The sequence below is a fragment of the Pristiophorus japonicus genome, chromosome 9 (assembly GCF_044704955.1).
Source record: "Pristiophorus japonicus isolate sPriJap1 chromosome 9, sPriJap1.hap1, whole genome shotgun sequence".
NCBI classification, from domain to species: Eukaryota; Metazoa; Chordata; class Chondrichthyes; family Pristiophoridae; genus Pristiophorus; species Pristiophorus japonicus.
The window spans coordinates 165,613,753-165,627,237 of record NC_091985.1 but is presented as its reverse complement, the minus strand read 5'-3'; the positions used below and the strand labels follow the sequence as shown (position 1 = coordinate 165,627,237).

At 44.5% G+C, this 13,485-nt stretch overlaps 1 protein-coding gene across 2 annotated transcripts in view; it reads left to right on the top strand.

The window, feature by feature from the left end:
* The window catches only part of abhd12 (abhydrolase domain containing 12, lysophospholipase), a 182,851-nt gene that overhangs the window by 139,027 nt on the left and 30,339 nt on the right, over window positions 1-13,485 (top strand). For both annotated transcript variants that reach the window (XM_070890049.1, XM_070890050.1), the window contains one exon: window positions 1,178-1,257. In XM_070890049.1, coding sequence (XP_070746150.1) covers window positions 1,178-1,257 — 80 coding nt within the window. The remainder of the gene's footprint in view (window positions 1-1,177; window positions 1,258-13,485) is intronic.

The window sequence follows — 13,485 nt, the reverse complement described above, 5'->3', positions numbered from 1 at the left end:
CGGGGGGGGGGGGGGGGGGGGAGAGAGAGGAGAGGGAAAAGCATTTCAAATGCTGTAATACACCTGGATGATTATAATGGCAGCAGAAGGGCTGTGAGGCCAGCTTCATGTAATATGTTGAACACTGAAAGAGACGTCTAGTTCTTACAATTGGTCGCTTAACAAGTATTTCTTCCCCCAGGAGTACAACACCAGCAAAACTGACTTTCTGTGTATTGTTGAAGATGTCAGTTCCACAGGGAGAAACATAGAAACATAGAAAATAGGTGCAGGAGCAGGCCATTCAGCCCTTCTAGCCTGCACCGCCATTCAATGAGTTCATGGCTGAACATGAAACTTCAGTACCCCTTTCCTGCTTTCTCGCCATAACCCTTGATCCCCCGAGTAGTAAGGACTTCATCTAACTCCCTTTTGAATATATTTAGTGAATTGGCCTCAACTACTTTCTGTGGTAGAGAATTCCACAGGTTCACCACTCTCTGGGTGAAGAAGTTTCTCCTCATCTCGGTCCTAAATGGCTTACCCCTTATCCTCAGACTGTGACCCCTGGTTCTGGACTTCCCCAACATTGGGAACATTCTTTCTGCATCTAACCTGTCTAAACCCGTCAGAATTTTAAACGTTTCTATGAGGTCCCCTCTCATTCTTCTGAACTCCAGTGAATACAATCCCAATTGATCCAATCTTTCTTGATAGGTCAGTCCCGCCATCCCGGGAATCAGTCTGGTGAACCTTCGCTGCACTCCCTCAATAGCAAGAATGTCCTTCCTCAAGTTAGGAGACCAAAACTGTACACAATACTCCAGGTGTGGCCTCACCAAGGCCCTGTACAACTGTAGCAACACCTCCCTGCCCCTGTATTCAAATCCCCTCGCTATGAAGGCCAACATGCCATTTGCTTTCTTAACCGCCTGCTGTACCTGCATGCCAACCTTCAATGACTGATGTACCATGACACCCAGGTCTCGTTGCACCTTCCCTTTTCCTAATCTGTCACCATTCAGATAATAGTCTGTCTCTCTGTTTTTACCACCAAAGTGGATAACCTCTGGGAGACAAGAGAAATATACAGAACCAATGAATGTTGTTCAACTTTTAATTTATTGCAGCAGGACTATAAAAGTTAATCTTGTGTTTCTAATGTTGTTACATGTGATGCGACTGCTTTCATCCTTAGAGACCCCTCCAGGTGCCTTAATTCTGGAATCTCCTTTCACTAACATTCGGGAGGAAGCCAAAAGCCATCCTTTTTCACTGGTAGGTGGCCTGTTGTTTCATATAACGTTCTGTACTATGTATTGCAGAGCAGGGCATGAAATTATAGATTCTCTCTGCTAGCGTCATGATAAATTAAAGGTTGCAGCTCAGCAAATTAAAGCTTATCTTGTATATTGAAAGTTCCACTGATTATGTGGCATTAACATACAGATTTACAGCTGAGATTGTGGCCTAAATTCACAAAAACCTGCTCCCAACACTCAAAACAACAACAACCTACATTTATAAAGCGCCTTTAATGTAGTAAGATGTCCCAAGGTGCTTCACTAGAACTCCGTGTTTGAATCTCTCCAATCAGCTTTCTGCCCCTGACACAGTACTGAAATGGCTCTTATCAAAGTCGCAAATGAAATCCTATGTGACTCTGTTACGCTATCCCTCCTCATGCTTCTCGACCTGTCTGCAACCTTTGACACGATTGAACCTCCATCCTCCAGCAACGCCTCTCCACCATCATTCAGCTGGGTGGGACTGCACTCGCATTCTAGCCAGAGAATCACCTGCAACGGCTTCTCTTCCGGCTCCTGCATCGTTACTTCTGGTGTCCCCCAAGGATCTATCCTTGGCACCCCCTCCTATTTCTCATCTACACGTTGCCCCTCAGCAACATCATCCAAAAACATAGCTTCAGTTTACACACATACGCTAACAACCCGACAATGTATAAAACTGCTCAGGAATGTCCTGCCCACAAAAAACAGGACAAGTCCAATCCGACCAATTACCGCTCCATCTGTCTACTCTCAATCATCAGCAAAATGCTGGAAGGTGCATGGGAACACCATCACCTCCAAGTTCCCGTCGACAGTGCTATCCAGCGGTACTTATTAATAACACCCTCACCAATGCTCAGTTTGGGTTCCACCAGGACCACTCGACTCCAGACCTCATTACAGCCTTAGCCCAAACTTGACAAAGAACTTAATTCCAGAGGTGAGGTGAGAGTGACTGCCCTTGACATCAAGGCAGCATTTGACCGAGTGTGGCATCAAGGAGCCCTCCTTGATTAGTAAAATTGAAGTCAGTAGGAATGAGGGTAAAACTCTCCACTAGCTAAAGTCATGCCCAGCACAAAGAAAGATGGTTGTAGTTGTTGGAGGACAATCATCTCGGCCCCAGGACATCGCTTCAGGAGTTCCTCAGGGCAGTATCCTAGGCCCAACCATCTTCAGCTGCTTCATCAATGACCTTCCCTCCATCATAAGGTCAGAAGTGGGAATGTTTGCTAATAATTGCACAGTGTTCAGTACCATTCGCAACTCCTCAGATAACAAAGATTACCATCATTGAATCCCCCAGCATCAACATCCTGGGGGTTACCATTGATCAGAAACTTAACTGGACCAGCCACTGGCAACAAGAGCAGGTCAGAGACTGGGTATGCTGTGGAGAATGTCTCCCCAAAGGCTTTCCACCATCTACAAGGCACAAGTCAGGAATGTGATGGAATACTCTCCACTTGCCTGGATGAATGCAGCTCCAAAAGCACTCAAGAAGCTCGACACCTTCCAGGGCAAAGCAGCCCGCTTGATTGGCACCCCATCCACCATCTTAAACATTCACTCCTTCCACCACTGGCATACCGTGGCTGCAGTGTGTACCATGTAGAGGATGTACTGCAGCAACTTGCCAAGGCTTCTTCGGCAGCACCTCGTAAACTCACGACCTCTACCACCCAGAAGGATAAGGGCAGCAGGTGCATGGGAACACCTTCACCTCCAAGTTCCCCTCCAAGTTACACAAAATCCTGACTTGGAAATATATCGCCATCCCTTCATCGTTGCTGGGTCAAAATCCTGGAATTCCCTCCCTAACAGCACTGTGGGAGTACCTTCACCACACGGACTACAGGGTGTTAAAAAAACAAGCCTGAAAGCTTTGTGTCTTAATGCAAGGAGTATCCGTAATAAGGTGGATGAATTAACTGTGCAAATAGATGTTAACAGATATGATGTGATTGGGATTACAGAGATGTGGCTCCAGGATGATCAGGGCTGGGAACTCAACATCCAAGGGTATTCAACATTCAGGAAGGATAGAATAAAAGGAAAAGGAGATGGGGTAGCATTGCTGGTTAAAGAGGAGATTAATGCAATAGTTAGATTGGATGATGTGGAATCTATATAGGTAGAGCTGCAGAACACCAAAGGGCAAAAAACGTTAGTGGGAGTTGTGTACAGACCTCCAAACAGTAGTAGTGATGTTGGGGAGGGCATCAAACAGGAAATTAGGGGTGCATGCAATAAAGGTGCAGCAGTTATCATGGGTGACTTTAATATGCATATAGATTGGGCTAAGCAAACTGGAAGCAATACGGTGGAGGAGGATTTCCTGGATGCATAAGGGATGGTTTTCTAGACCAATATGTCGAGGAACCAACTAGGGGGGAGGCCATCTTAGACTGGGTGTTGTGTAATGAGAGAGGATTAATTAGCAATCTCGTTGTACGAGGCCCCTTGGGGAAGAGTGACCATAATATGGTGGAATTCTACATTAGGATGGAGAATGAAACAGTTAATTCAGAGACCATGGTCCAGAACTTAAAGAAGGGTAACTTTGAAGGTATGAGGCGTGAATTGGCTAGGATAGATTGACGAATGATACTTAAGGGGTTGACAGTGGATGTGCAATGGCAGACATTTAGAGACCGCATGGATGAACTACAACAATTGTACATCCCTGTATGGCTATCCCTGTGGCTATCAAGGGAAATCAGTGATAGTATTAAAGCCAAGGAAGTGGCATACAAATTGGCCAGAAATAGCAGCGAACCTGGGGACTGGGAGAAATTTAGAACTCCGCAGAGGAGGACAAATGGTTTGATTAGGGAAGGGAAAATAAAGTACAAGAGGAAGCTTGCAGGGAACATTAAGACGGACTGCAAAAGCTTCTATAGATATGTAAAGAGAAAAAGGTTAGTAAACGTAGGTCCCCTGCAGTCAGAATCAGGGGAAGTCATAACGGGGAACAAAGAAATGGCAGACCAATTGAACAAGTACTTTGGTTCGGTATTCACTATGGAGGACACAAACAACCTTCCGGATATAAAAGGGGTCAGAGGGTCTAGTAAGAAGGAGGAACTGAGAGAAATCCTTATTGTCGGGAAATTGTGTTGGGGAAATTGATGGGATTGAAGGCCGATAAATCCCCAGGGCCTGATGGACTGCATCCCAGAGTACTTAAGGAGGTGGCCTTGGAAATAGCGGATGCATTGACAGTCATTTTCCAACATTCCATAGACTCTGGATCAGTTCCTATGGAGTGGAGGGTAGCCAATGTAACCCCACTTTTTAAAAAAGGAGGGAGAGAGAAAACCGGGAATTATAGACCGGTCAGCCTGACATCGGTAGTGGGTAAAATGATGGAATCAATTATTAAGGATGTCATAGCAGCGGATTTGGAAAGAGGTGACATGATAGATCCAAGTCAGCATGGATTTGTTGAAAGGGAAATCATGCTTGACAAATCTTCTGGAATTTTTTGAGGATGTTGCCAGTAGAATGGACAAGGGGGAACCAGTTGATGTGGTGTATTTGGACTCTCGGAAGACTTTTGACAAGGTCCCACACAAGAGATTAATGTGCAAAGTTAAAACACATGGGATTGAGGGTAGTGTGCTGACGTGGATTGAGAACTGGTTGGCAGACAGGAAGCAAAGAGTAGGAGTAAATGGGTACTTTTCAGAATGGCAGGCAGTGACTAGTGGGGTACCGCAAGGTTCTGTGCTGGGGCCCCAGCTGTTTACATTGAACATTAATGATTTAGACGAGGGGATTAAATGTAGTATCTCCAAATTTGCGGATGACACTAAGTTGGGTGGCAGTGTGAGCTGCGAGGAGGATGCTATGAGGCTGCAGAGTGACTTGGATAGGTTAGGTGAATGGGCAAATGCATGGCAGATGAAGTATAATGTGGATAAATGTGAGGTTATCCACTTGGTGATAAAAACAGAGAGACAGACTATTATCTGAATGGTGACAGATTAGGAAAAGGGGAGGTGCAACGAGACCTGGGGTGTCATGGTACATGAGTCATTGAAGGTTGGCATGCAGGTACAGCAGGCGGTTAAGAAAGCAAATGGTATGTTGACCTTCATAGCGAGGGGATTTGAGTACAAGGGCAGCGAGGTGTTACTACAGTTGTACAGGGCTTTGGTGAGGCCACACCTGGAGTATTGTGTACAGTTTTGGTCTCCTAACTTGAGGAAGGACATTCTTGCTATTGAGGGAGTGCAGCGAAGATTCACCAGACTGATTCCCGGGATGGCGGGACTGACATATCAAGAAAGACTGGATCAACTGGGCTTGAATTCACTGGAGTTCAGAAGAATGAGAGGGGATCTCATAGAAACGTTAAAATTCTGACGGGTTTAGACAGGTTAGATGCAGGAAGAATGTTCCCAATGTTGGGGAAGTCCAGAACCAGGGGTCACAGTCGAAGGATAAGGGGTAAGCCATTTAGGACTGAGATGAGGAGAAACTTCTTCACCCAGAGAGTGGTGACCTGTGGAATTCTCTACCACAGAAAGTTGTTGAGGCCAATTCACTAATTATATTCAAAAAGGAGTTAGATGTAGTCCTCACTACTAGGAGGATCAAGGGGTATGGCGAGAAAGCAGGAATGGGGTACTGAAGTTGCATGTTCAGCCATGAACTCATTGAATGGCGGTGCAGGCTCGAAGGGCCGAATGGCCTACCCCTGCACCTATTTTCTATGTTTCCTAACACCCAACTCTACCTCACCATCACCTCTCACGACCCCTCCACTGTCTCTAAATTGTCAGACTGCTTGTCCAACATCCAGTACTGGATGAGCAGAAATTTCCTCCAACTAAATATTGGGAAGACTGAAGCCATTGTTTTTGGTCCCCGCCACAAACTCCGTTCCCTAGCTACCGACTCCATCTCTCTCCTTGACAACTGTTCAGGCTACCTGTTTCCGCCTCTGGAACATCAGCTCTGCCTCCGCTCATCTGATGCTGAAACTCTCATCCATGCCTTTGTTACCTCTAGACTTGACTATTCCAACGCACTCCTGGCCGGCCTCCTACGTTCTACCCTCCGTAAATTTGAGGTGATCTTAAAACTCTTAATGTCCTAACTCACACAAAGTCCCGTTCACCCATCACCCCTGTGCTCGCTGACTTACATTGGCTCCTGGTTAAGCTTCGATTTTAAAATTCTCATCCTTGATTTCAAATCCCTTCATGGTCTCGCCTTCCTGTAATTTCCTGCAGCCCCACAACTCCCACAGGTATCTGCGCTCCTCTAATTTGGCCTCTTGAGCATCCTCTATTTTAATCGCTCCACCATTGATGGCTGTGCCTTCAGCTGCCTGGGACCCAAGCTCTGGAATTCCTTCCCTAAACCTCGCTGCCTCTCTACCTCTCTTTTCTCCTTTAAGATGCTCCTATAAACTTACCTCTTTGACAAGCTTTTGGCCATCTACCCTAATTTCTCTTTGTGTGGCTCGGTGTCAAATGTGTCTTGTAATGTTCCTGTGAAGTGCCTTGGGATGTTATAGGTGATATATAAATCCAAGTTGTTGTTCACGAGCGTTATCAGACAAAGTTTTAAGGAGCGTCTTAAAGGAGGAGAGAGAGGTAGAGAGGTTCCAGAGCTTAGGGCCTAGGGTGCTGAAGGCACAGCCGCCACTGGTGGGGTGAAGAAAATCAGGGCTACATAAGAGACCAGTCATACAAGGTGACACATGTCTTTTTCTGAGCAATGCACACTCATGATTATAGAAGCTATTGTTTTAGCTTCAAATTTTGAATGCAGTGCCACTATAGACAGAATTGGATCATTCAATGTGTATCCGGCCACCTGTGCCACCTAATCACATCATTGCTTTAGGAAGTGTTTTCTACCAAATTGCTGTGTAATCCTAAAGACTCATTGGTGTTTGTCAGTCACACCTTGTTACTTTGCTTCAGAACCACTGCTGAGTGGGTTAATAAAGAGAAGTTGATTAAGCTGCTAAAAAAGCTTATGGGATCCTTATGTTCTTAGGGGGCACAGCCTCAAAATACAGGGGAGCCAATTTAAAACCGAGTTGAGAAGGAATTTCTTCTCCCAGAGGGTTGTGAATCTGTGGAATTCTCTGCCCAAGGAAGCAGTTGAGGCTAGCTCATTGAATGTATTCAAATCACAGATAGATAGATTTTTAACCAATAAGGAAATTAAGGGTTACGGGGAGCGGGCGGGTAAGTGGAGCTGAGTCCACGGTCAGATCAGCCATGATCTTGTTGAATGGTGAAGCAGGCTCGAGGGGCTAGATGGCCTACTCCTGTTCCTAATTCTTATGTTCTTGACTTTATAGAGGCATCGAGTATAAAAGCAAGGAATTTCTGCTAAACCATTATAAAGCTATGGTTAAGCCTTCGCTGGGCTATTGTGTCCAATGCTGTTCAAGATGGATGGGTTGCACCAATGTCCCCACGGGAAAGTTAACTCGTGTTGTGAGGGAGGGTTTAAACTAATTTGGCAATGGGAGAGACACCACGATGAAGCATTAGAGAGGAGAAACAAGGTGCTCAGAGGACTGGGAAAGACAAATAGCACTAGAATAAAGAATAGTTCAGAAATAGGAGGGATCAGACAGGGGGCAATTGTGAGGCAGTCTAAGATGAGTTTGGAGTGCGTGTGGTAAATGCACATAGTGGTAAATAAAGTTGGTGAGCTGCAGGCGTGAGTTGCAACATGGGACTATGATATAGTGGCGGTAACAGAGACCTGGCTCAAAGAGGAGGAGGATTGGGAACTCATACTCCTGGCCACGAGGTATTCAGGAAAGATAGGTAAGGAAAAAAGGAAGGGGTGTGGCAGTATTCATAAAAGGAACTGTGAAAGCACTGGAAAGGGATGATGTCGTTGAGATGGATTAAAGACAGAATCTATTTAGTTAGAATTAAGGAACAGTAGAGGAGCTATTTTCTGCTGCTGGATGTATACTATAGGCTACCAAAAAAAAATGCAAGAACTATAGTGGGACTTCAATGATCCTTATGTAGACTGGGATAGTAACAGTGTAATGGGCAGAGGGGAGGAATTCTTGGAATTTGTGCAGGAGAACTTGCTTAATTAGTCATTTTGTTTCCAGGCCAATAAGGAAGGAAGCTATAGATCTATTTCTGGGGAATGAAATGGAGCTTCAGTGGGGGATCATTTGGGGAACAGTGATCATAAGGTTTAGGATAGTTATGGTAAAGGACATGGAACGATCAAGTGTAAAAGTACTTAACTGGAGGAGGACTAACTTCAGTGAATTGAAATGGGATCTGGCCCAGATGAATTGGAATCAAAAATTGGTCGGCAAAGCAGTAATTTAACAATGGAAGGCCTTCAACGAGTAGATGGTTCGGATACAGAGTAGACACATTCCCACGAGAGGGAAAGGATGGGTATCCAAAGCTAGAGTTCCCTGGATGAGTAAAGATATAGAAATTAAATTTAAATTAAACAGAAAAAAGAGGCTTATGACAAATGTAATGTTTATAATATAGGAGAAAACAAAGCTGTATACAGAAAATTTAAAAAGGGAATAAGAGGGGCAAAGAGAAATTATGGGAATAGATTAACACCTAACATAAAAAGGAACCTGAAGTATTTTATAAACAAATAAATAGCGGAAAGGTAGTCAAAGGAAAGGAGATCATCTTAGCTTTGGCAGACGACATGGCTGAGGTACTAAATGAGTACTTTGCATCTGTCTTCACTGGAGAAGGGATAAAACCAGCAATTACAGGCCAGGTGGTAGAGAAATTTTTAGAGACAATAATCTAGGATAAAATTAATTGGCTCTTGAGAAATTATGGGTTCATAAATGAAAGCCAGCATGGATTTGTTGCAGGGAAATAGTGTTTGACTGACTGACTTGAGTTTTTTTGATGAAATAATGGAGAGAGTTGATGAGGGTAATGCGATTGATGTTGTATATGTGCACTTTCAAAGGATGTTTGATAAAGTACCACGCAACAGACATGTTAGCAAAATTAAATCACATGACAGTGGCAACATGGATACAAGATTGGCTACAGGGCAGAAAGCGGAGAGTGGTGGTGAACGATTGTTTTTCAGACTGGAGGGGAGTATACAGTGACATTCCCCAGGGGTCGGTATTAGAACCACTGCACTTTTTGATATATATATGACCCGGACTAGTGTCTACAAGGCATCATTTCAAAGTTTCCAGATGACACGAACCTTGGAAGTGCAGTAAACAACAAGGAGGATAGCAACAGACTTCAGGAGGACATAGAGTGGTAAAATTGGCAGACATTTGGTGGATGAAATTCAATGCAGAGAAGTGTGGAGTGATGCATTTTTGGTAGGAAGAATGAGGAAAAGCAATATAAACTAAATGTTACAGTTTTAAAGGGGGTGCAGGAGCAGAGAGACCTCGGGGTTATGTACACAAAGCTTTGATGGCAGGACAAGTTGAGGAGGCTGTTATAAAAGCATATGGGATCCTTGGCATTATTAATAGAGACATAGCATACAAAAACAAGGAAGTTATACTCAACCTTTATCAAACACTGGTTAGGCCTCAGCTGGAATATTGCATTCAAATCTGGCCACCACACTTTAGGAATGATGTCAAGGCCTTGGAGAGGGTGCAAAAGAGATTTATTCGAACGGTAGCAGGATGCGGGACTTCAGTTATAGGGAGAAGCTGGGGTTGTTCTCTTTCGAGTATTAGTTTAGTATAAGGCAGTCTCTCGTATCGAGGATGACTTGCTTCCACACCAGAGGGGAGATGAGAATTTTCTTTTTTACGTCGTGAGTCATTGTGATCTGGAATGCACTGCCTGAAAGGGTGGAAGAAGTTGATTCGGTGGCAACTTTTAAAAGGGAATGAGATACATACTTGAAAATGAAAAGTTTGTGGGCTGTGGGGAAAGAGCGGAGGGGAGTGGAACTAATTGGATAGTTATTTTAAATTGCCGTCACAGGCATGATGAGCCGAAGGCCTCCTTCTGTGCTGGATGATTCTATGAACAGCAGCACTGAAGCGGTCATTTTGCGTAGAACTCCTCGTGTGAGTAAGTGACTTTCTAATCTAGTAATGCTGAACATGGGAGTATTGTCAGTGAGGCAGAACTACCTGTTGTCACAGGAGCAGGAGTCCTGCACAGAATGTTTCTCCCAGGTGAATGACTCCTGCTAGGGGATGGTTCTACAGTTGAGATAGTCCTTTGGTCCCTTACCTATCCATTAGCATGGACACAGGAGCACTGGGGAGTTACACAAGGATGGGGTGGTTCTAGCAAGGTCACCGAACGCAATGTATCCAAGTTTGCTGACTATACAAAGTCAGGAGGGAAAGTAAGCTGTGAGGAAGACGCAAGGCGGCTGCAAAGGGATTTAGACCAGTTAAGTGATTGGGCAAGGATGTGGCAGATGGAATATAATGTGGAGAAGTGTGAAGTTATCCGCTTTGGTAGGAAAAATAGAAAAGCAGAATAGTTTTAGATGGTGAGAGACTGGGAAATGTTGATGTTCAGAGGGACCTGGGTGTCCTTGTACACGAATCACAGAAAGTTAACCTGCAGGTACAGCAAGCAATTAGGAAAGCAAATGGTTTGTTAGCCTTTATTACAAATGGATTAGAGTATAAGAGTAAAACAGTCTTCCTACAATTATATAGGGCCTTGGTGAGACCACACCTGGAGTACTGTGCACAGTTTTGGTCTCCTTACCTAAGGAAGGATATACTTTCCTTAGAGGGAGTGCTTCGAAGGTTCACCAGACTGATTCCTGGGATGAGGGAATTGTCCTATGAGGAGAGATTGAGTAGATTGGGTCTATATTCTCCAGAGTTTAGAAGAATGAGAGGCGATCTCATTGAAATTCTTAAGGGGTTTGACAGTGTAGATGCTAAGGGTCACAGTCTCAGAATAAGGGGTTGGCTAATCAGGACTGAGATGAGGAAAAACATCTTCACTCAAAGGGTTGTGAATCTTTGGAATTCTGTACCCCAGAGAGCTGTGGATGCTCAGTCGTTGAGTATATTGAGACCGATTAGATTTTTTGGTTACAAAGGGAATTGAGGGATGTGGGGATAGAGCGGGAAGGTGAGGTTGATGTAGAAGATCAGTCATGATCTTATTCAATGGCGAAGCAGGCTCGAGGGCCTGAATGGCCTGCTCCTCCTATTATTTTATGTTCTTGCCCCGTGTCCAGGAGGAGCCACTGGGACAATCCAGAGTGGGAACCCCGGATTATTTCCACTCAAAAACATTGAAGCCAATGGTAGGGTTCCCACCACCACATAGATCAGAGAAGCTTGTTCACCCCCCACACTGGGAATTGAACCTGGGACTTACCAGCTGAATTTTAATTTAATGCTTGAAGTTACTTTCAGACACTCGGGTTTTTTTTGTAATCTGTTCTGACCAGTATGAGTCTGGTAGGAGACTGACCTGGGGATCGTACAAATTTATTGTACATATGGGCAATAATATTGCAAGGACGGTCCTGCTGGTTTAAAATTGCCGCCTTCCCCACCACACATGTGTGCATAATGGAGAGGCATTTTTTTTTAATTCTCGATCGGGGTGTGGGCGTCGCTGGCAAGGCCAACCTTCATTTCCCCATCCCTAGCTGTCCTGAAAAGGTAGAATTTTCTTCAACTGATTGGCTTATTAGGCCATTACAGTGGGTAATTAAGAATCAAACACGTTGGTGTGGGACTGGAGTTACGTATAGGCCAGACCAGCTAAGGACAGCAGGTTTCCTTCCCTAAAGGACATTAGTGAATGGGTTGGGATATTGCGACAATCTGATGGCTTAATGGTCACTTTTACTGACGCCAGCTTTTTTATTTATTCTCAATTCATGTTCTTTGGATTATTAGTTAAGCCTCTGTAATACTAGTCCAGTATCATAGGGCTCAATTTTGGCCAGGAGTTGCTCCGTTTTTTTGGAGTAACTTGATTTTTCTGACGTATCTTAAAAATACCCATTTTGCACATTCAATTTGCGCCAGTGTAAGTGAGTTGGTTACGATTTTTTTAGTTTTGTTTAGTTTTTCTCAAAAGGGGGCGTTACCAGCCACCTATGCCAGTTTTGGCCATTTAGGCCACTTTGGTCAGCTAATAGTTACTCCAAATCTATTTAGGCCTGCGTATGTGGCCACTTCAGAAAACCCTTGCGGAGAGTTAAGAAATCAGCGCAGGTAGGTACACCGGAGGCCATTCGGCCTGGGATAGGGGCGAGAAGGGAAGTGGAGAGGACCTGCACCTAAAGCACTAAAACATAGCACAAAAAGTAATGAACATTCAATAACACACAAAAAATAGAAGTAAGTCCTACCTTCATCTGAAAACTCGGCCCGGGAAGGTAGTGGGCCAGCCGGTGCAGGATGCCACTCGGCCTGGGATAGGTGCGGGACGGCAACGCACCGGGAGACCACTCGGCCAGGAATGGGGGTGAGAGCGATTGAACTGCCGACATCGGAGCACACACACCGGCTGCAGGAACTGCTGCACGCTCCTTTAGTGACGTTGAGGAGGGCACCAAACAGGAAATTAGGGATGCGTGCAATAAAGGTACAGCAGTTATCATGGGTGACTTTAATCAATATATAGATTAAACAAACTGGTAGCAATACGGTGGAGGAGGATTTCCTGGAGTGTATAAAGGATGGTTTTCGAGACCAATATGTCTAAGGAACCAACTAGAGAGCAGGCCATCCGAGACTGGGTGTTGTGTAATGAGAGAGGATTAATTAGTAATCTTGTTGTGCGAGGCACCTTGGGGAAGAGTGACCATAATATGGTAGAATTCTTCATTAAGATGGAGAGTGACACAGTTAATTCGGAGACTAGAGCCCTGAACTTAAAGAAAGGTAACTTTGATGGTATGAGATGTGAATTGGCTAGGATAGACTAGCCAATGACACTTAAAGGGTTGACGGCAGACATTTAAAGATCACATGGATGAACTTCAACAATTATACATCCCAAAAAAACGGGGAAGGTGGCTCAACCGTGGCTAACAAGGGAAATTAGTGATAGTGTTAAATCTAAGGAAGAGGCATATAAATTGGCCAGAAAAAGCAGCAAACCTGAGGACTGGGAGAAATTTAGAATTCAGCAGAGGAGGACTAAGGGTTTAATTAGGAGGGGGGAAATAGAGTATGAGCGTAAGCTTGCAGGGAACATAAAAACTGATTGCAAAGCTTCTATAGAAATATGAAGAGAAA